Here is a 23,949-nt window from a genome sequence, read left to right on the forward strand (position 1 = left end):
ATATATATATCGATATATATATATATATATAGATAGATATATATTATCTATATATATATATATATATATATATATATTATATATATATATATTATATATATATATATATATATATATATATATATATATATTGTGACGAAGTGCCAAGTATCTGGTTACTACACTTACCATTCATTTATTGTTACCTCACAAAAGCCAGACACCTGAACCCTCATCACAGGTACTAAACGACTGAATACTCTAAAGGCAACAGTGATCCTTTTAGAACTTACCAGTATTGCAGAAAATCAGACTAAGTTCATCAAAACAGGTGTGAGGTAATCTTGTAAGTAATTAAATAATTCAAAGGGCATCACTCCATCAACAAATTTAAAAGTTTAAGTATTTCCCTGATTTCAAAAGCCTAAGTACTTCCCTGGTTCTAAGTCATTTCAAATAAATGAAGGAAAACAGATCAATTACCACTCTATGTTTCTACCTAACATCAATATAATCATATGCAAATATACTGGTTAGGAATGAGAACACTTATAAAAATTTTAAATACAAAAATTTATTATTAAACTCAAAGTTTATAAGTGAAATTCTTAATATCTGGGAAAATTACTGTTACTTGAAAACAAAATAAAGTTTAATTAATTCTTGAATCAATTAAGTAAAATTAAATAGAAATTAATTTATCACAAAATTCAAGAAAATTAATTCAATCAAAATTCAAAAGTGTTAGGCAATAATTGAAAATTTGAAATTAATTCACAAGTGCTAAACAATAATAAAACTTGATAAGAATTCTAAGTAAAGGTAAATTAGTTCACAAGTGTTACATTTAATTAAATGTGCAATGATTAAGCAATGAAAATAACTAAGTCAATTAAATCGTGAATGCACATGAAAACACAGAAAAATGTGGGCAATATTAAAATTTGCAAAAAGTACTAATCACACAGAATATAAAATAAAAAGGCACACTTCAATAAGAAAATGAACAAATGCACAAAAATGAAACAAACACAAAGCACAAAAATTTGCAATGTGTAAAAACGTAAATAGTTTCTCTCAAACCACTGTAACCATCAGTTATTTAGTTTTTACCAAACCACTGTTCCTTTCAGTTATTAGTTGTCACCTAACCAGTTCCTATCAGTTATTAGTTGCAACTAAAAAAAATATAACACACTTTACCTTTTTGGTATACCAATTTCTGTCTTTCTTGCTGCAGCTCGTTTCACACTTTCACAAAACCAGGCGCCATTACGAAACAATGTTTGTTCAGATTCCACAAAAAACACTAAATACTACTAAATAAACTCTAAGAAATATCAAATATGAAATTCTCAAGTTACGGATGACCATTCAATAAGTACGAAATCGTTACGTTACTTTAACATCAAAAGTGCTATGCGATGGGGAGAGAGAGAGAGAGAGAGAGAGAGAGAGAGAGAGAGAGAGAGAGAGAGAGAGAGAAAGAGAGAGAAAGAGAGATGTGAACGGTTCGAGTCTTTAAGCCCGAATGAAAAACTTCTCCCTTACGGAAGCTGGACAGGGGAGATGACCACAGGAAAATGATAGTCAGAAATCCAAGCGCTTTCGTCTTTACTAAGACATTGTCAAGGAGCTAATGAAATACAGTTGGAGAGAAAGGTCTCAGGTACACAAGATCAAGAATACCAGATTGTTAATTGTCAAAAGGGTAAAAATTAAAAGAGATAATCCTGGATTATCGGATATCACACGGTCACAAACCTAAAGAGATTTGACCCTAACCGAAATTACAAAGTATTTTTACAGTCCAAAACATGTAAAAACTGAATATATTAATTTTGTTGCTTATATTTATCTACAACTTTTTTCATTATGAAAGCATCAAATTTAAATAAACCAAGACTTAAATTTAGAACATTTCTATTATTTGACTTGTTGGACAAAAGGAGTGGGAGGGCATGTGGTGTTGGTGTTTGAGGGATCTCCTCTCATTTCAGAGGGCGGAGGATTATTCTTTTTTTTTTTTTATCTAAATTTTTTTTACAGGCTAACAGTATCGATCATTGATTATATAGCAGTAGATGGTTGGATATCTCTTTGTGTCGGCTAGCATAATCTCGGAATTGTATCTGTAACACGTACCATGCTGTGATATTGGTCCCCAAGTGTGTGCACTGTTCCCCTGCTGAAAATCATATTAATTTGCTGCTGTTATCTTGGAGTTTCATCACTGGACAACGCCTTTATGGCTGCCCTGTGATTATTAACTCTACTTCAGATAAATGTGCCTCATCCTGTAGAAGTAGTCTTACATAATTTGGAGAAGTCACGGAGGAAGAGTGCTCATCAAGTGTTATTATCTTCCTCTTCATAATCATCATATTTTTCTTCAACCTCGTCCCCTTCGACCTCTAAGGCTTCCTACCAGAGAAGAAGAAGGTAGTCTCCCCCTCCGAGAAGGCTTGTCATAGGACTTCTAAGGGTCTGCCTCCTCAGTCTTCTGTCGGTTCGCCTGTTCCTTCTGGAACAGGAACTGTCGCGCTGTCCCCAGGGTCTAGTGTGTTGGGTGCTGTATAAGTGCGAAATTCAGTTCACACTTCTGCTGCTAGTCCTAGAGATTCTGCCCCTAAGACTAGTTCCATGTTGGATGCTCGTTAATTAGATTCCCCGATTGCATGCAAATCTACGGATTCGGGTGCATCTAGAGTCAATGACACTGAGTCTGCTCACCATCACGACTCAGGCAAGGAGTGAAAGAAAGGAGTGAGTCGCTCAGGTGACCCACGCCTTGGCAGTGATCGCTCCTGTGGTGATCGCTCGGTATCAAGGTTGACGTGACAGTCCATGGGACCGTGCATATGGTGAGACTAGTAGGGGGTCCTCCATTCAGTCTTGAGAGGTTTCAGCCTCAAGAAAGACTGGGACATGTAGGAGAACGGTACTGGCCCTCTCCAGACAGGTGCACACTCATGTTCACGTGACCAACCAGTCTAGGTGGCAGCGAACGTTTTTCCTGCCATGTGAGAGTTTTGTAACCCTCCTCGGGTAAGCATTTCTCCAGGGCAAAAATGCTCTCCTAGATTCACATCTCTGCCATCACTGTAGGTTGATGTCTGCCCACGACTTGCTTTTCCTGCTAGTTCTGCTGCCAAGGCAAGCGAGACCATCCAATCTCCCTTACCTATTCCCTCTACTTCCTATGGTTACACCTGGAGGGGCACTCTGCAGGATTCAGCATTGGGGGACTACGTTCTTGAAAGGATCTTAGCTTCCCATCGAATATATGTCTACATCGTTGGGGAAGGATCTTCTGCCAATGACGGAGAAACCTCTAACTGTCTCGACATCTGGTGTTTAGATTCTTAGGATTCGAACACATGGAGACTGTTCTCCCTGGCTCTTTCTGTCCTTTGGACGGATTTCAATTTGCAGTCCCCTATGAGTTCTAGTGTTTTGGGAGCCTTGAGTGCATATTCTGTTGAATTGTACTCACATTCCAGTATTAAATGCGCATGTATAGAACTGGTTGTTATGCCTGTTCCTCCTTGATTTCTACAGGAGTTAAGGAGGAGCCCCTCTCCGATGATCATTTGACAAAATTTGGGGGTCTTGGCGAGTACTTAAATTCTATGGATTTTCTAGCAATCTCCGAGTGTTTTTGTCTTCTATGATCTGCGAACCCTTGTGCGAGATGACAATTCCCGATGATTGTTATTACAGTACCCAGGAATCTCCCTGGATGCTTGAATTCCTTGGGATTTCTGGCATTGTTATGGTTTTCAGTAATTTCTAAACACTCGGGTGAGATGGGCATCCCTAATAATTGTTATTACAAAAATTGGGAATCTTGCTAAGCGATTAAATTCCTGGGAATTTCTAGTGTCCTCAGAGTGATTTGGTTTTCTGTGATTTCCAAACACTCAGGTGACAGGGATTCCCGATAATTATCACAGTAATTGGGAATCTCGCTGGACACCTGGATCCCTTGGTTTTACTGGGGCATGAAGAGTGCTCAGCTTAATCATGTTGCCAAGCACCAGGGAGAGGCAAGGCTCACCCGATTATTGTCTTGCAAGAGTCTGGTTTTCTTGCCGAGCATGGGAGTGCTTACAAATTCTAGCACTTGCTTCCACGAGTGCTTGGATAGTGAGGCTAGCCTTTACAGTACAGATGAGTTCGGTCTTCAGTCTGGTTTGTAGTTATGCAGAGCTTGGTAATGTATGCAACCCCTACTAGGTGAATGGCCAGGCACTGTCCTCATGTCTTGGACCTTAGGGTCCGAACACATAGGACAGCAGACAGAGAATCCCTCTTTATTCTTCTTCTTGGAGCTTTGGACTCGAAGGAGAACTGTTTATTGGGAAGAAGTGATAGTTTTTTGCTGATGTTTACCACTCATAATTATTAGTGGTGATCTGCTCACCTCACTCGACTCTGCTTGGCCAGCCAGCTCTACCGAATGAACTCTCTGCTCTTGATCAGTGTGGCCTTTGCCATCACATAGCACCCTCCCTTCCTGTGTTGCAATGAGTTTTCACAGGGGGCCATTGTGTTCGTTATCTGACTCCTCACCTCCCTCTTTGAAGAGGGAGGTAGTTTCTCCGCCACCTAAGAAGTCTCACCTCGAGACTTCTAAGGGTCTGTATCCTTTCACTAGGGAGGAAGTAGTTGGCTGTCTCTTTAGCTCACCTGCTCCTTCTAGAGTGGGAACCAGGACACCGTCCCTAAAATATAGGGTCTCAGGAGCCCCAAGAGTTTTTGAACCCAGGTTTGTTATCCTGTCTCTGGTTCCAAGGACGTGTCTCATGGAAACGGGGCTGTGTCGGGTACTCATGTATGAGTCTCTCCAAGTGTACAACTTCCAAGAGGGGTTGTACACCCACAGTCAGTGATGTGTAGTCTTCTCTCCATCATGACAGTGGCACAGGGCAAGAGAAGGGACTGAGCCGTGTTGGTGGCTCGGACCCACCTGTGAAAGCCAGGAATAGTTATTCTTCAGGTGCCAAGATCGATGTCACTGTCCCTCGGGAGAAGGCATCTGAAGGAGATAGTAGGAAGTTCTCTGTGTAGTCCTCTTCATGAGGTTCGATCACAGAGTAAATAGATGCGTAGCAAGATGTGGAAAGTACTCGCCAGTTTTTACTGCATTTAACTCCGCTCAACTTTCACTCGTGTTCATGCGAACGAAAAAGTTATATCTGGAAGACTATGTGTAGGTACATGAAAAAGACGCATTTCACATGTACCAGTATTATTATGTTCAAACATTATTTCACATGTTGCGTGCCATTAGAGTATCCCATGTTAAGTCCAGTAATATGATATGGCAACATTTAAGTATTGGCAACATTGTAATTATTGCCTTCGTGAGGCAGTCTCGTCTCGTCTGTCTGTTTGTTAAGCTGTCTGCTGTTTGTCCCCTGGATCTTGTATATATTTCTACAATAGACATTTAGAACCTACATTCAAGTTGTGTCCTTGCCCCTCCACTTAAGGTTAAGGAGTTTACCAACACATACATGGTGCAGTGAACTTTGGAAGTGTCGTATTGTTTGAAGCTTATCAAGACTTGGACATCGGGAACCGGACGGTCATCGCCATATTGGATGAACGTTCAATTCAAGTGCTTTCGTGTCCCAACTGATTTATTCTATGTCGTGTGCAGTGTAGTGCCTCAAGTACTCAGTGAAGTGTTGTGCAGTGCATTGTGCTTTTATAGTGCCTTTTTTGTGTGCTCAGTGATTTGTTATGTCATTTTATTGAGTACCCATTTATTCTGTTGTGGCTTTGCCGGAGCACCGACTGTCACACCCGCACTCATGCCATGTCACGGGATGACTGAGTCGACTTGGCAACGTCGCCTTGGATGTGAGCTGCCGTAGGCAGACACTATCGCTCAGTAGTCCCCTCGTTGGCTGACGTATTTCTCGCACATACGCACACACTCACGCTTTAACGAATTTTATTTATTATTCTTGTATCAGACGTTTTGGAATAATTTTAATAATTTTGTTGAAACTTTATTCTTGCGCACTGCACATTGGCAATAATGACGGACTCGAAAGGTACGCCTGCAGACCAATTAGAAGAGCCCACAGAACAGTGGCAATCCAGTAATGTGGGCGCCCACACTCTGAGTGTTGGGGGAGTGTTGGAGCATCCAGTCTCTCCCTCCCCACCACTCTTAAGCCCCCGCTACCAGCCCCCATCTACCTCTCAAGCTACTGGACAGATTTCCTCGTTTTGATTAAGTTTTTAGAGGAATCTCGCTTGTATGAGGATGAGAGAAGAAGAAAGGAAGATGAAACAAGAAGACAAGACAGACAACGTGAAGAAGAAAGAAGAAGGGAACAAGAAGCAATTCGCCTTAGAGAAGATGATCTTAGAAGAGAAGAGGAGAATGCAAGGTTTACTGCCCTCATTCAAACTTTTGCACCAATCATCCATTCTCATTCAGTACCCTTACACCTGCACAGAGGTGGTTCGAACTCCAGTCAACCCTCTCTTCCACCACCACAGAAAGCAACCGCGCAAACGCCACCCCCACTGAAGGCAGATGCAACATTCCAGATGTTCAGGGAATGGAGACGTCGGTGGAATGACTATGCTGTCATGGTGGATCTTTCTAAGCTTCCACGGGAAAAGCAAATGATCCAGATGAGGATGTGTTTAACCCTGGAAACGCAGCGTGTTTTAGAACACACACTTCAAATATCTCCCTCTACAGATAAGCCTGTAGATGAAGTCCTGGACGCCTTACAGTCACATATAAAGGGTTTAAGGAATGAAGTACTTCGCCGAAGAGAGTTACTTAGCTGCAAGCAATCGGAAGGGGAATCTTTCGCTGATTTCTATGTGAAACTTCGACGCCTTGCGGAAGAAGTTGATTTATGCCCAGGTACCGCCGTCGCATGTGAAGAGACCCAGCTGAAAATGATTATCTTGATGGGCATTCGAGACGCGGACTTGGTTCAGAAGTTGATCGCCTTGGATGCCAATTCTTCTTTGCAAGATTTCATCACCACCTGTCGGTCGTATGAGGCGGCTAAAACTGCAACTTTTGCCATACGTGCCCCAACTAATCAGCTGTGTGCTGTTTCGGCCTACAAGAGAAGCAAGAAGTCAAGCGGAAAGCATCCACCTTCGCCGAAACCCTCGAACCCAGCAACTTGGTGCCAGTACTGCGCTCGTCAGCATGATCAAGACAAATGCCCTGCGGCCAACAGTACTTGTAAAAGCTGCGACCGCGTTGTCATTGGTCCAGGACCATGAAGTGTCCTGCCAGCAAGGTCCAGTGCCGTATGTGTCACCGCATTGGACACTTCGATAAGTGTTGTAGGGAGAATAAGAAGAATCTTCGTCAGGACAGATCTTCAAGCAACAGTGGTGCCTCTTCAGTCAACAACAAATCGGAAGATTCAAGGACCAGCTGTCGTCGCCTAGGATCGCCTCGCACCATTTCCAAGACACCCAAACCTATCTGTGTCCTCTTGTCGTTTGGCGATGTTAAGTCTCGCATTAAAATGTTACCAGACACAGGTGCCGATGTCACTGTAATTGGAAAGCAGCACCTTGACACATTGGGTATCTCCAGGAGCTGTTTGCAGACGCCTCCGCAAAGTGCGACGTTCACCGCGGATGGATCTCCAATGTCACCTGCTCTGGGTATATTACAAGTTACCCTTACACTAGGCAAGCGATCCTGTCTCGCCAGGATTCAAGTGCATGAAAATGTGGAATTTCCACTTTTATCCTATGGTCATTGTGAGGAACTGGCCATAATATCTCCTGATTTCCCTAAACCTATTTTAGAGGTCAAACACGTTAATAGAGTCAAGGAGCTACCCATCTCAGCGACCACATCACCTTCAGCAGCAAAGGAATACTTTCTTCAAGAGTTTCAAGATGTGTTGGTCTCGAAAGAAGAGTTGAAGACAGCTCCTCTCAAGCCTATGGCTGGTCCTCCCATGAGAATCCACCTTAAGGATGGTGCAGTGCCTTTGCCATCCACACCCCAAGACAGATTCCATTCGCTTTTAAGGACCAAGTCAAAGAAGGAGTTTGACTCCATGGTGGCCCAAGGGATAATCAAACCTGCTGGTGATGACCCGTCAGTTTGGTGCCACCCTCTCGTCGTCGTTCCCAAGAATGGGACAGGAGTACGAATCACTGTCGATCTGACCAAGTTGAATAGCCAGGTTTCTCGTCCAGCCCATCCTTCACCCACACCCTATGCCGCTATTCGCAGTGTAGGCCCGAAGGCTCGTTATTTCACCACAGCTGATGCTCTCTATGGTTACTGGCAGATGGAACTGGCAGAAGAAGATCAGCATTTAACCACCTTTATTACGCCATATGGTAGGTTCATACATTGCAGAGGACCGATGGGCTTCGCAGCTACTGGAGACGCCTTCTGCCTGCGAGGTGATATGGCCCTTCAAGGTGTCCAAAACTGTGTTAAGGTCATAGACGACCTTCTCCTCCACGACGAAGACTACGCTACACACCTTCATCGTATCCACGAAGTGCTCACCCGGTGCCGCAAGTTTGGGATCACACTCAACAAGGATAAATTTGTGGTCGCTGCACCCTCCGTGAATCTCTGTGGGTACAATCTCTCAGGAGACGGCATCTCAGCTGATAAGCAGAAAGTCAGTGCCATCAAGGATTTCCCAACCCCTGCTAACCTGACAGACCTCAGATCGTTTATGGGATTGGTCAACCAGTTAGCGGAGTTCACGCCTGACATCTCCATTGCAGCCCAACCTTTACGTCCCCTGATGAGTCCCAAGAGAACATTTGTTTGGACCCCGACCATGATGAAGCATTTCAACGTGTCAAGTTAGCTCTCACCAGTCCACCAGTTCTCGCCCTCTTCGACCCAGACCTACCTGTTGTTCTTCAGACGAACGCTTCACGCCTCCACGGCATTGGATATGCCCTCCTGCAGGACCATGGTAATGGACACCTGCGTCTAGTTCAGTGTGGTTCTCGGTTTCTCGCTGACGCAGAGACACGATATGCCACCATCGAGCTTGAGATGCTAGCCGTTGTCTGGGCAATGTCGAAATGTAGGCTATATTTAGCAGGCCTACAGAATTTTACTCTGATGACGGATCACCGGCCCCTCATACCTATTCTGAACAGTTATACGCTGGATGCCATCGAGAACTCTTGTCTCCAGCGCCTCAAGGAGAAAATCTCGCCCTACATCTTTACAGCTGTGTGGCGTGCGGGTAAGTTGCTGTGCATCCCAGATGCATTGTCTCGCGCCCCAGTCAGCCACCCCACACAGGAGGACGAGATCTCGGGTGCTTCTTCCGCTGCTCATCTTCGAACTGTCATGGCTGTGAACGCTGTTATCTTTTCAGACAAGTCTCCAGCTCAGGATCCCGACAGGATACTTCAGGATCTTCGTGACGCAGCGAAAGCAGATCCTGCGTATACTCATCTACTCGATTGTGTCACATCAGGATTTCCTCGCAACAGATATGACCTTCACAATTCCTTACTTCCTTATTGGAAACTACGTGAAGATCTCTACGCCGATAGTGACCTTGTCCTGTATGGAGCAAGGGTTGTAGTTCCTGCCGCTCTCCGTCGTCGCACCTTGTCCCACTTGCATGACAGCCACAGAGGTGTGGAAGCAACCAAGCACAGAGCAAGGCAGTCAGTTTTCTGGCCTGGCATTGACTCTGATATTGCCAACACAGTCAGAGCTTGTGAGGCATGTCAGACATTGCAGCCATCTCAGCCGCAGGAACCTCTAATGAATGACGACACAACCCGACAAGACCCTTGCGAGTCCGTCTCAGCCGACTTCTTTGTTGTTGCAGGGAAGTCTTTCCTCGTCGTCGTCGATCGCCTGTCAGGATGGCCTATTGTTGCACCCTGCCAAGGCGATACTACCGCTTCCAATACTATCAGGATCTTCTGCCGCTATTTCCGTGAAGTTGGTGTCCCCCTTCGCCTAAGGACAGATGGAGGCCCCCAATTCACCAGCGCAGAGTTCAAGGATTTTATGAAGCGATGGGGAGTTCGACACATGGTAACCTCACCCCACTACCCACAATCAAATGGTCACGCTGAAGCCGCTGTGAAGTTGATCAAGCACCTCATCCTCAAAACAGCCCCATCTGGCAACATTGATTGTGAAGCATTTGACCTAGGCTTATTGGAGCTCAGAAATACTCCTAACTTTACTGGACGCTCTCCTGCCCAGATCCTGTATGGCTGTCCTCTCATGTCATGTATCCCTGCCCACCCTCAAGCATTCTCCAAGGAGTGGCAGGTCAAGACCGAAGATTGTGACCGCCGTGCTGCCGCTTGTTACAAGCAGGTAAAGACCAAGTACGACAAGCATGCCCACCCCTTACCCACGTTGAGTGTCGGACAGCAAGTTCGGATTCAAGACCCGACCTCTCATCGTTGGGACAAAGTTGGCACTGTCATGGGTCATGGAAGGTCAAGAGACTATCAAATTCGTCTCCCTAGTGGTCGTGTGTGGTGGCGTAATCGTCGTTTTCTTCGCCTGGTGCCACCCACTAATAGTGACCCCTTGCGTCCCTGTCCCTGTGGCCCCTAGCCAGGACCTAGAAAGAGAGTCCTTAGTCAGTATTCCTCCAGTAAACCCACGTCGTTCCCAAAGACTCATGGAAAAGGAGTCCGCTCGAGAATGCACTACGAGCGTGAGGGGGAGGGAGGTGTAGGTACATGAAAAAGACGCATTTCACATGTACCAGTATTATTATGTTCAAACATTATTTCACATGTTGCGTGCCATTAGAGTATCCCATGTTAAGTCCAGTAATATGATATGGCAACATTTAAGTATTGGCAACATTGTAATTATTGCCTTCGTGAGGCAGTCTCGTCTCGTCTGTCTGTTTGTTAAGCTGTCTGCTGTTTGTCCCCTGGATCTTGTATATATTTCTACAATAGACATTTAGAACCTACATTCAAGTTGTGTCCTTGCCCCTCCACTTAAGGTTAAGGAGTTTACCAACACATACACTATGTTTTTGGTTCAATCTTAGGATCTAACTGAACATTTGTCAATCTGTTCAGGACGGATGACAGCGAGAAGTTTGAACGCCTCTCAATTGCTACTGTTTTGGGAACAACAGTTCAACTTGAAATAGTCGTCTTTGGTGTCCTGTTATCAACATAGAAGTCTCCCTTCGGGACAGCTTCACCTTTGCTCTCTTCATTAGAGAATGAAAGAGGTCTGCTTCCAGTCCATATTCTTGTTCGAATGAAGAAGAATTAGGCTGGAGTTTCCGATTTAAATTTTGAGACAACTGTTGGTATTGTTTGCCAACACCACAACATTTGCATTATCACCAAATGAGAGGGTTTATTTCTGTCTCATTTCCCTTAAAATGTAGATTCTTGAGTGTATCTTTTTTGCTCTCAGTGGTTCAAAACTGAATGCATTCCAACACAAAATATACTAGCAGGCAGCTCAGCATATGGAGTTGAGCGAGGGGCAGAATACTGCCTTCTCTCTGAGATTCTGTTTGTCTTAGTATTGTTTCTCCTCTGTCGAGGATAAACAACTAATTCGAATTTCTCTGCCCATCCATCACAGACTTATGTCTCTGGTTGGCTCAGAATTCTCACATAAAGTCCATGTTTCAAGTTCTAGAAATTTCACAGATATATCTCATTGGACTCGTTATCATCTTGCTGTTTACCCCACGGTATAATATATGCCTTTAGTCTTCTGTTCTATTGCACCTGTGGCTGCCCCATCAGCCTCTGCAATGATACAGAATGATTTTCTTCAGACAATTTGAGTTTTGTCATCTAATATACATTTTCTAATTCGTAAGGTGTTCAATTATTCTTTGTTCACCCGAATTGAAAATGATTAATGGAAAACTTCGCCTGTTCCCATCCCAATTAGCTCTGTTTCGAGATTAGATAGAAAAGTTCCTCCCTGATCCAAACCAAAAGAAACACTTCTTCAGGCAGTACAATCCCTGTGTTTTCATTACTGAAAGACTCTCTGCCTTCATTGCATACATCCGACTTTCTCTCTGAGCAGCAATGAAATAGCAAAATAACTTTTTCAGTCCTCTGTAAAATACCAGGGATTAGATCTGTCTTCACTGGTTGGTGTCATCGACGGGACTTTTTCTATGGTCAGAATCTTGAGAGTTCACTTCTCTCTGTGAAGACGTAGATCGACATTCACTTTAGTCATTCACCAAGTAGTATTGTTTCTCCTTAGTTGAAATTCAACTACTGATGAGAAACTTTATCCACTGCAGACTTCCAATGTAGAGGTGTCTAATGACACGTCTTCCTCCGAGTCCTACGAGATCGTGAGAAATTCCTCTGCAGTTGGATACATCCACTGTACACTCTCAGAGAACAAGTAGTGCCAGTGGCTTGATACTTCTCATCGCTTCAAAGAATATGTTGAACCAAAAGAAAGATGTGGTCTCATTACAACCACATTTATATCTTTCTTCCTTCGGGTCTACCCACAGTTCCTTGGAACCCCTTTACCTTGGACAGGTGGTGGATGCTCACAAGTTGCATTTGCTTACTTGGCTCCTTCAAGAGGACAAGTTGTATCTCGTTTATGGTGTGCAATTCTAGAGGTAAGAAGGATGCGAGAGTGGCTGACCTCTCTACCTTCCCTTCCTCGTCCTTCTCCTTTTCCTTCAGGTTGACGATAGAACTGCTTGCACATCAAGTTTCCTTTCTAATTTTGTTAGAATCATAGAAGCAATCCTGCTCATTCCTCTAGCAAGGGGAGGAAGGAGGCTGGTGATAATGCAAACCATTCCCAGAATTTTGCATTAATGCCTCCAACTTTGATTATTCTTCCCAACCCTTTTTTTGGATGAATTATGATTCCTCAGTCATTTCGAAAAGGCTGATCTGGATCAACCAATACAAAGTCTAAAGAGCAGATCATGAATGATTCGGACTCATCAACAGATGCCGAGATGTAGTCACGACATGACGCACGCATTTTGAAAGGTTACGCTGATGACGAACCACGCAAATCATCTATGATTCTCGTGAGGTATGTGCACATTAGACGAGAGTCAAATGCCTTTTAAAGACCCAGGTTCCAAAAAATAAACTCTCCTGCCAGGCAAATTATTAGCTCAGTGCGTTATGCATCTTCCAAACTGGTGAATTACTTAACGGATATCCTTAATCCATTGGTAGGTACCATCTCTAATGCCAATATCAAGAATAATATGGACTTGATAAATAAACTAAATGGTGTACATGTTAGTAGTGAATCGAAGCTTGTGAGTTTTGACGTATTATCACTATTCACAAAAGTACCAATTGATGATCTACTGGAGATTTTATCTGAATCATTAGAAAACACACAGCTGGATATCCCATTTTCTAAAAGCACGTTAACTGAACTGATTAAACTATGTGTGAAAGAATGTAAATTTGAATTTAATGGAAAATTTTACTCACAAAATTTTGGTATGGCAATGGGAACCTTATGTCCCAAGTGCTAAGTAACTTTTATATTGAATTTTTTAAAAGAAAATATTATACAACCTTATTCCATGCAATGTAGTTTGGTTCAGATATGTTGATGACAATTTGTGTATGGCCAGGGAACGAAGATGTAAATAATTTTTTTTCATACGGTAGTGTATATGTTCGTTAGTACACTGTCTCTGTAGTATATATATTTGTGACCTGTAATACTATGTAACAGTCCTTCGTCAATAGCTTGAAAATAAAGTTGAAACCGGTTAGGACCTACACTCCGCCTCTTATTTTTCACTGGTGGATATGTGTGATATATATATATATATATATATATATATATATATATATATATATTATATATATGTGTGTGTGTGTGTGTGTGTGTGTGTGTGTGTAAGTGCATGCATATATACACAGTATAAATCCAAATGTCTGAATCTCGGTATCCAGCAATAATGTTTATTTTGCTTCATTGTATGCTTGGCAGTGCATGCCTTCCTGAGCCCTCCAATACTATTTGTTTTTCTCCAAACCCTCCAAACCAAAATTACCGAATCATAAGAGGTCTAGAACTGAAAAGAGGAAAGTTGGTAGTAGGTGCATACCACCTTCATGTACGCGGTCCTATGTAATGGTCTTGAATGGTTCTACTCCGTGTACCCCAAAACAAATATTCGGTAACGGAGGGGTTAAGTGGTCAGTTGCCTGATGCGCCTTCTCCACTGCCTTCTATCAAAGGCATCATCCTCCACTAAACCTCTTCTCTTGCTTTATCTCTCCATCTAATTCTCTGTCTCCCTCTCGATCTTCTTCCTCTATCAGGTTCCTACCAAGCCCTCTTCACTCCCGCCTCGTCATCCAGCCTCAACACATGCCCATACCATCTCAATCGTTACTCTCTTATCACCTCTGTAATCTTTACTAAGTTTGCTCTTCTTCCTATTTCGTCATTTTCCAGCTCTCAAGCAGCGATATTCCCAAAATCCACCTCAGCATTCTCATCTCGGGTCTCTCAAGCTTTATAGATCTTGACTTTTAGCTTGATTGGCATTCTCTTATCAGCTACGACTTCCACCACACAGCTTTCATCTCTTACTGTCAACTTCAGCCTCACATCCTCCCTCTTGGCTTAACGTAGATCCTAAGTATTTAAACTTTTCCACCTGTTGTATAATCAACCCTCTTCTTTCTTGTATTACTATTCTGCCTATATCTTCCCCTCTGCTTTTCAAAATCTTTTTTATTCATATTCACCTATAAGCTATAAGGTACCCCTCTCTTAAGACTCCAGCCAATCTCCAACCCTTCTCTGTAGGTCTTCCTTATTTTCAGCAGCAATCACCAGATCATCAGTGTACAACAACTCCCACAGCTCTTCGTTCCCGATCTCTTCGCTTAACACATCCATGACCAGTACAAACAAAAATGGGCTTGATGCTGACCCGTGGTGTAATCCAACGCTAACTTCAGTTTTCTGTTTCCCCAACTGCTGTTATTACTTTTGTGTTTGTTCTTTGATATATCATCTCGACTAGCCTAACCACTTTTCTTGGACTTTCCTCTTCCTCAGACACAAAAACACTTTTCTTGGGATTTTATCATATGCTTTCTCTAGGTTTAGACCTCAAGGATGCATATTTTCAAATACTCATCCACCAGTCCTCTTGCAAGTACCTTCGCTTAGTCTTCAGTTTAGAGTAATTTGTTTCAGGCTCTGAACCACTCCCCAGGTGTTTGTCCTTGTCTCAGCTTGGGTCGTTTCACACGGGATACGTCTTCTGAAGTATCTCAAAGATTAGCTAGTCCTGGCAAGCTCTTGGTCATAGTTCCTCCTGGACATAGACTAACTACTTGAGTTTTGTCAGGACCTTGGTGTAGCAATCAGTTTTGAGAAGTCTGATTTTACAGTCAAGCAGAGGGTGAAATATCTGTTATCTGGGCATGCTGACAGATATGGTAGCAGCAAGAGTCTACCCCTTGGACTCACATATCAGCAAGTTCAGAGAGGCACTGTAGTTATTCCTGTCTCAATAGGAAGAACCAGCTCTGCAGAGGCAAGTCATTATCGGTCACCTGTCATCCTTGGAGAAGCTGGTCTCTCATAAGCAGCTTCACTTTCATTCTGTTCAGTGGAGAATGAAGGAGTTTTGGTCTCCTGTTAGGGACTCCCTGTTCTTCCCAATTCCTTCCTCAGAGGAAGTGAGGAAGGACTTATCCTGGTAGTTAGACGACAGGAACCTTGTAATAATAGTGCCATTAAGCACTCCCAACCTCGAGATGCTTGTGTTTTTGGAATACATAAACTGAGAGAGAGGATGCACACTTGGAAGAGTTGCTGGATTCAGGTGTGTGGAACCGGACCTTCAGACGCCTTCACATCAACATTCTAGATCCTAAGGTGGCATTTAGTAGCTCTACAAGAGTTTCAGGATCCAGTGATGGGGCACTCGATGGCGCTTATATCAACAATACATCTGTACAGTGTTAGCATAGGTCAACAAGCAGGGAATTGGTTTCCCTTCAGCTGCACATGTTGGCGGTGCAGGTTCACAGGTGGGCAGCAGCACACTCAGTAGAACTGTCAGCCAGGTAAACCCTTGGGAACCAGAGCATAGTGACAGACAAGCTCAGTCGCCAGGGTCAGGAGGTAGGGATAGAGTGGTCTCTACACCCAAGACATTGCAGAAAGACTGTTCAATCTTTTGGGGCTTACCAGCTATAGACCTCTGCAACCTGGCACAATGGAACGCTCCTGGTGTTTTGTTCTTTTGTGTTGGACGCAGGGAGCGCAATAGGAGAGGCTTTACAACACCCTTGGAACAATCTCCAAAGCCTAGACTTTTCCTCTATTTTCTCAGATTCATTGGGTGATCAACAGGGTCATGATCACCCTGAATCTCAGGATGATCCTGTTGGTTGCCAAGTAGCCACGTGCCAAGTGGTATTCAGACCTGCTAGCTCTACTTTCCTAGGTATCAAGCAAGAGAGATTCCCCCTTGGCACAACCTGCTGTGCCAGCTGCTCATAGAGAGGTATCAACAGGCTGTGAGAGAACTGTGAGAGACTATCCATCGTCTCTTTTGAGCGAGAGGTTATTTTCTGGATACCTTTGTAAATCCTCAGCGGCTGTGTACCAGGGGAAATAGGTCGTCTTCTGTGATTGGTGTCATTGACAGGGTATCTCTGGTTGGATCTCCTCTTCAGCATGTAGCAGACTTTCTTGTCTTTCTACGCTGAGAGAAGTTTCTCTCCGTTGCAGCTTTCAGGAGCTTCAGAGCTGCCCTTGAGCTAATCCTTTGCTTGAAGTATGTTGATTTCTCTTCCTTGTGGAGATCTCCATGCTGTTGAGAAGCTTTGAACAGTCTTGGCTTCCCAGGGAATTGAGTGGGATGTCTTGCGGAGCCTGACTTGTGCAATGTAGCCTTTACGAGAGTTGCCAGACAGGGATCTGACCTTCAAGACTGTGTTCTTGCTTACCTTGGCATTAGCAAATAGAGTTTGTGAACTTCATGGACTTCCCTTCAATGTTAAACACTTGAAGGGATGAGGATCTGTCACGCTCTAGTTTGTCCGAGAATTTGAACCAAAGACATAGAGTCCGTCGGTCCCTGACACCAGATTCAAGTTCTTTTCAATCCCCTTCCCAGAGTACTTTGCTGGTAGTGATCAAGACAATACGCTACTGTGTCCAGTTCAAGTATCTAAAGAGGTTTCATCATCTCCGTCCTGAGTATCAACGACTCTTCGTTAGTACTGGCTTGACTAACGAAGAGGTGTCTAAGAACATGATTTCTTTCTGGCTTTGTGAGAAAATCAAGAGAGCGTACTCTACTTCTGACAAGGTAGTTAGGAGTACTTTCTGAGTAAGAGCTTACAAGGTTAGGGGCATTTGTCTGTCCCTTGCATTCTGGCAGAATTTCTCGGTTCCATAGGTACTAAGGGTGGGAGTGTGTTCATGAAAAAAACGACATTCACATCCATGGCCCATGGACACTTTTTCATCCAAAATCATTTAGAATCAATGAAGCTATACATGCCCAATAATTCGAAAGGCCCAGAAGATGCAGGACTCCTTCCTCTGCTCTACATGACCAGGAAGGAGGCCCAGGTGAATTGAGCTACCAGTCAGTTCAGAGATTTACTCAGAATCCTTCCACCAACAAATAAGTCTCAATATGTAAAGACTTAAGGTTTGTATTTGTTTAGGAACAAACTACAAATATTTTAAATAATTTGTATTTTTCTGAACATACAAACTTGCCTGAAGGTCTTTACATAAATTGCCCACCTCAAACCACCCCTCATTCTGCTACCTGAGCCAAAAGGTTAAAGTGAAGCATAAGAATGGGGGTGGGCAGGACTCCCACCTTACCGTTGATAGTTAACCACCTTATTTAAAGTTAAACTGCTGTTTTCCCAGCATGTGTTGCAATTATATCCATATGTAAAGACCTTCAGGTTTATATATTATGGAAAATACAAATTGCTTAAAAAATTTATAGTCATTCTACCCTTGCACCATTGATAACCAAAAGGCTTTTTACTGTATTCATTCATTTTTATTTATGTATGCATACATTCAGGTAGATTTTGGTGGCCTGGTGTTGAGTGTGAATATAGTATTGCCAAGTCACAAACCATGCATATGCAGACACACTAATCGAGAAATGCTGCAATATGAAATTTTCATAGGTTTACAAACATAAACATTTCCAACTTGCACTGAAAGCTCTGGTTTGTATAGCTCTAGAAAAAGTGTCATATTTGAGGATATTTAGCAGCACATACCTTCCAGGACTGTCATCAGTGTTGCTGGTCTTAATAGCTACTCATGTGTTGTATCCACAGTAACACTTAGTGAACCTGATTTGAAAACTTTCATCTCTTATGCAATTACTAATCGATTCACCCTTACTGTTTTTATCCATTTTGTTTACTGCATCTGTGGATAATTAGGAGTTGTGTATAACAGGATCACATATAATTAAGCATTTTCTATGTAATGTACCCTTCATATTGTAACCCCACAAAATTCTTGTGCTGGTCTCTTGCATTTTCTATTCTTGACCTTTGATTTGTTGATATGTTCATAAGTAATATTGTAATGTTAAGCTAAGAATGTTTACAGATGTGAGAGGGTGGGCATCAATGCTAACTGGTAATCTATTGTTGCATTGTTGCCTCAGCTATGTTTGATGCTGTGACTGGTCAACATTTGTTTAGATTGTATTAATATTTAGATAATACTGTCAAATGCACACCTGAGACCTTTATTGGAACCTGAATTGAATATGATTTATTATTTTGCTGCTTCAGTTCTGGCATTATGTTTCCTAACTCTGTGTTGCATTCTTTGATTTCAGAGTCTCCCTCAGAAGAACCTTCCTTCTTTCAGTTTTTATTAGCATCAAGTTGTTGGGAATGCATATTATTTAATGGTGCTACATGGGACATTACCAATAGCTACTCTTAAAGTGTAAGAGACAACAGTGAATTGTTGTACTCCTGATTTAGAAATTACAAAAACTATAAGTAAACTCTACTCTGAATATTAGATTTTCATTACATCGCAGTGAAATTTGGTTGTACTCCTGTATTTAGAAAATTACAAAAACTAAGAAGTAAAACTCTACTCTGAGAATATTTAGATTCATATGCATCAGGCCAGTGAAATTTTGGATTGTAGTCCTTCAAGATATTCTACTTGATTTATAACAGATTTATTGTGCAATTATTTGTAAACAATTTTGTTTTATGAGTTATGAATTGAACACATTATCCTTACAGAACAGGACAAGACAAAAAGCTAAAATGAATCCAGAACATTCTTTAGAATTACCTTTGAAAAGTGAAACTGAAGGTGCATTATCACTATCTTTAGAATTACCTTTGAAAAGTGAAACTGAAGGTGCATTATCACTACCTTCCATGAATCAAGAAAACAGCAACATGGCTGTATTTAGTGAAACCAGTAATGGTGACTTATTGTCTCCGGATCCATTGATGGACATAAAAATAGAGCCCGAGGTATTCTGCGAGTTTAATGAAGATGATGAATATTCATATGAAAAACATCCACAACCCTGCAAAGAGGAAGTTAATCAAGAAAGAAGGAATAGCCTCATTGGAGAGAAGCCTTTCAGATCCACTGACTGTGAGAAAGCATTTTGCAAGAAAATTAATCTTACTAGTGATATTACAGATCCTACCAGAGAGAAATTCACATGCAATGACTGTGGGAAAGATTTTTCCTTGAAACATAATCTTATAGTTCATATGAAAATCCATACAGGAGAGAAGCCATTCGTGTGCAAGGATTGTGGGAAAGCATTTTCCCAGAAATCAGGTCTTATAATCCATATGAGACTCCATACTGGTGAGAAGCCATTCAAGTGCAAGGATTGTGGGAAAGCATTTTCCCAGAAATCAGATCTTATAATCCATATGAGACGCCATACTGGAGAGAAGCCATTCATGTGCGAGGATTGTGAAAAAGCATTTTCCGATAAACGAAATCTTGCAGTTCATATGAGAATCCATACTGGAGAAAAGCCATTCACATGCGCAAGGAAGTGGAAAGACATTTACCTATAAATGCAAGTCTGCGTAATCCATATGAGACTTCATACTGAGATAAAAGGGCCATTCACTATGTCAAGGAATGTGGGAAAAGCATTTACCTATAAATCAAGTCTTATAATCCATATGAGACTTCATACTGGAGAAAAGCCATTCACATGCAAGGAATGTGGGAAAGCATTTACCTATAAATCAAGTCTTATAATCCATATGAGACTTCATACTGGAGAAAAGTCATTCACGTGCAAGGAATGTGGGAAAGCATTTACCCAGAAATCAGGTCTTATAATCCATATGAGACTTCATACTGGAGAAAAGCCGTTCATGTGCAAGGAATGTGGGAAAGCATTTACCCAGAAATCAGGTCTTATAATCCATATGAGACTTCATACTGGAGAAAAGCCGTTCATGTGCAAGGAATGTGAAAGCATTTACCCAGAAATCAGGTCTTATAATCCATATGAGACTTCATACTGGAGAGAAGCCGTTCATGTGCAAGGAATGTGGGAAAGCATTTACCCAGAAATCAGATCTGATAATCCATATGAGACTTCATACTGGAGAGAAGCCATTCATGTGCGAGGATTGTGGTAAAGCATTTTCCAATAAACGAGATCTTGCAGTTCATATGAGAATCCATACTGGAGAAAAGCCATTCACATGCAAGGAATGTGGGAAAGCATTTACCCATAAATCAAGTCTTATAATACATATGAGACTACATACTGGTGAGAAGCCATTCATATGCAAGGATTGTGGGAAAGCATTTTCCCAGAAATCAGGTCTTCTATTCCATATGAGACTTCATACTGGAGAGAAGCCGTTCATGTGCGAGGTTTGTGGAAAAGCATTTTCCGATAAACGAGATCTTGCAGTTCATATGAGAATCCATACTGGAGAAAAGCCATTCACATGCAAGGATTGTGGGAAAGTAATTTCCCAGAAATCAGGTCCTAAAGTTCATATGAGACTCCATACTGAAGAAAATCCATTCAAGTGCAAGGAATGTGGGAAAGCATTTTCCCAGAAATCAGGTCTTATAATCCACATGAGACTCCATACTGGAGAGAAGCCATTCATGTGCAAGGAATGTGGGAAAGCATTTTCCCAGAAATCAGGTCTTATAATCCATATGAGACTTCATACTGGAGAGAAGCCGTTCATGTGCGAGGTTTGTGGAAAAGCATTTTCCGATAAACGAGATCTTGCAGTTCATATGAGAATCCATACTGGAGAAAAGCCATTCACATGCAAGGAATGTGGGAAAGCATTTACCCATAAATCAAGTCTTATAATCCATATGAGACTACATACTGGAGAGAAGCCATTCATGTGTAAGGATTGTGGGAAAGCATTTACCCAGAAACCAGGTCTTATAATACATATGAGATTACATACTGGAGAGAAGCCATTCATGTGCAAGGATTGTGGGAAAGCATTTACCCATAAATCAAGTCTTATAATACATATGAGATTACATACTGGAGAGAAGCCATTCATGTGTAAGGATTGTGGGAAAGCATTTACCCAGAAATCAGGTCTTATAATACATATGAGATTACATACTGGAGAGAAGCCATTCATGTGCAAGGATTGTGGGAAAGCATTTACCCAGAAATCAGGTCTTACAAGTTCATATGAGAATCCATACTGAAGAAAAGCCATTCATGTGCAAGTAATGTGTGAAAGCATTTTCCAAGAAACAACATCTTACAGCTCATATGAGAATCCATACTGGGGAAGCCTTAGACCCCAGGTTGGGGCCCATCGCACCCCTGATATAAACTGAAAAGTAAGAATAACGTAAACCAGAGAGAAAAGCCATTCATGTATAAGGAATGTGAGAAAACATTTTCCTCAGCAATTACAGTTCATAATAATGAACAAAGATGTTGGAAAGGATAAAACGGTCCCCTCAACTCATTTTTGCACCAGGCAGGTTGTTGATGGTGGTGGTGGAACTTCTGCCACTCAGCAGGGATTCCCACTAGACCAGCTCAGTCCTGGTCCTGGTCCAACAACCATCAAGACGAGGGACCAAAAGAAACCAAAGGCAATATCAGTCTGTTAAGTATTTCCTTGAGGAGAAGAAAATCCTCCTGTTCAGCTTCACCTACTCAAGGTATGAGGGGTGGGGGCAGATGTAAGAATCTAGTATTCGAGGAAAAATAAAGGAAGCAGATTTACCAGCTGAAAAGGTTGCAGCCACTACAACAAGACTTTTAAGATCAATATTCTCACAGATTCCTAAATATCTCCCAGAAAAAGAAATAGAAAAGATAAAAAAAAGAAGCCAAGTCAAAAGCAAAGAGTGACTCTGATAAAAAAGAAGCAGGTGAACAACAGGATTATAGAAGAAGTATTTGGAGCAGGGAAGAAGAATGGGTATTAGTATGGGCAATGGAGTATGCCAACGAAAAGTTCACAAGACAAAGAGAAAGATGTAATGAATGGCAGAGAATGTTCCATCAACACTGCTCAAATAAAATTGGGCATACCAGGAGCAAAGCTGACTCGCAGAAATCCAATTGCCTCACCCAAAAGCATTTCACAGAAGAGGAAATTGAAAAGTTGAGGGAGGAAGTTAAGATCATGGTAGAAAAACAAGAAATGCACCATTGAAGAGCCTTTGGGACTGCCAAGGGATAACATTGCAGTAACTACAGATAAAGTCCAGCAAAGATCAATATCGCTGATGCCTCAGAGCACCACAACCCCAAGGCAAACAAGACATGATTGGAAACGCCAGGATAGACAAGTGAGGACGACAACACCAGAACATTCAGGCTCCCCTCTTCAAGGTCGAGTATGGGCACAGAAGATCTAGGCAGCCCTGAGAGACGAAATGGAAACCACATTCCAGCCAGGTGACCAAGTAACATCCAAACAGAGCTTGACCCAGAACAGCGGGAGCTGGAAGAGGAACTAGCTAATAAAATTTAAGAGACTAAAGGAATACCAATGGAAGACTGCCCCAAGCTTATCAAACTTAAAGAAAGTAAAGACTCAGAGCATGGGTGAAAAGAGTCAACATTGTTCTTGCTAGAATGGTCCTAGCAGGGTTAAGTCTGACCGAAGCTAATCATATCAACTATGGTGCAATGTGGTACATACAAAGTAAGATCATACCAGATTATAAAGAAAAGAGAGGAATCCACCCCAAGAAAAGAAATGTAGAGCCAGCATGGAAAAAGAAACAACAAGATAAAATAAATCAATCAAGTGCAGAGGTCTCCCAAATGACCAACTATAGGAGAGACCAAAATCACTCACAAAATCTGCTCACGAAAACAAGGAAAATAATGAACAAAAAATACAGTATAGGGGATGAACAAATGAATGGAAACTGGCAGAACACCAAGCCAATGTAAAGGCCCTAGCTGTACAAATAAGGAACAAACAAACAGAAGATAAAAGCAAAACAGATAAATAGGTAGTATTGTGAAAATCACAAGATTGTGTATGAACACACACACACACACACACACACACACCAACATATATATATATATATATATATATATATATATATATATATATATATATATATATATATATATATATGTGACTGGTAAAAATGTTCTGTAACAACAGAATTCCATCTAATAAAAGGAGCCCATAAAACATCAAAACAGAACTCGGCTATTTTCAACCATATAAATTATCATAACCATAGAATAAACTGGAATTTGTCACGTGTAATTTATAGCAGCAACTGCCGGTACAAGAGTCAAATGATGGAATCGGCCTTAATAAAAGAGAGGCAGGTAATGAACATCTCAAAAGGAGCATGGATTTCGGACACGATCGACAACGTCTTCATTCAACCAACCCTTAAGAAGATTAAAGGAAGATTATCAGCGGGGGTGACTTAAAATGGCTTGTTTGTGGATGGACCTCTTGGTA

The 23,949-nt window shown here is 41.9% G+C and overlaps 1 protein-coding gene and 1 long non-coding RNA gene across 4 annotated transcripts in view; both read left to right on the forward strand.

The window, feature by feature from the left end:
* Positions 1-19,016, forward strand: part of LOC135199275 (uncharacterized) — a 94,838-nt gene extending 75,822 nt beyond the window's left edge. For all 3 annotated transcript variants that reach the window (XR_010311012.1, XR_010311014.1, XR_010311013.1), the window contains one exon: positions 18,828-19,016. This is a non-coding gene — a long non-coding RNA (uncharacterized LOC135199275). The remainder of the gene's footprint in view (positions 1-18,827) is intronic.
* A 1,120-nt stretch (positions 19,017-20,136) lies between these two features.
* On the forward strand, positions 20,137-23,548 carry LOC135199277 (zinc finger protein 585B-like). The gene is given in 2 exon segments (XM_064227170.1): positions 20,137-20,465; positions 20,467-23,548. Coding segments are annotated over 2 exon segments (1,527 nt in total). The 5' UTR covers positions 20,137-20,169; the 3' UTR covers positions 21,698-23,548.
* The last annotated feature ends 401 nt before the right edge of the window (positions 23,549-23,949 follow it).

This window comes from Macrobrachium nipponense, chromosome 25 (genome assembly GCF_015104395.2).
Source record: "Macrobrachium nipponense isolate FS-2020 chromosome 25, ASM1510439v2, whole genome shotgun sequence".
NCBI lineage: Eukaryota > Metazoa > Arthropoda > Malacostraca > Decapoda > Palaemonidae > Macrobrachium > Macrobrachium nipponense.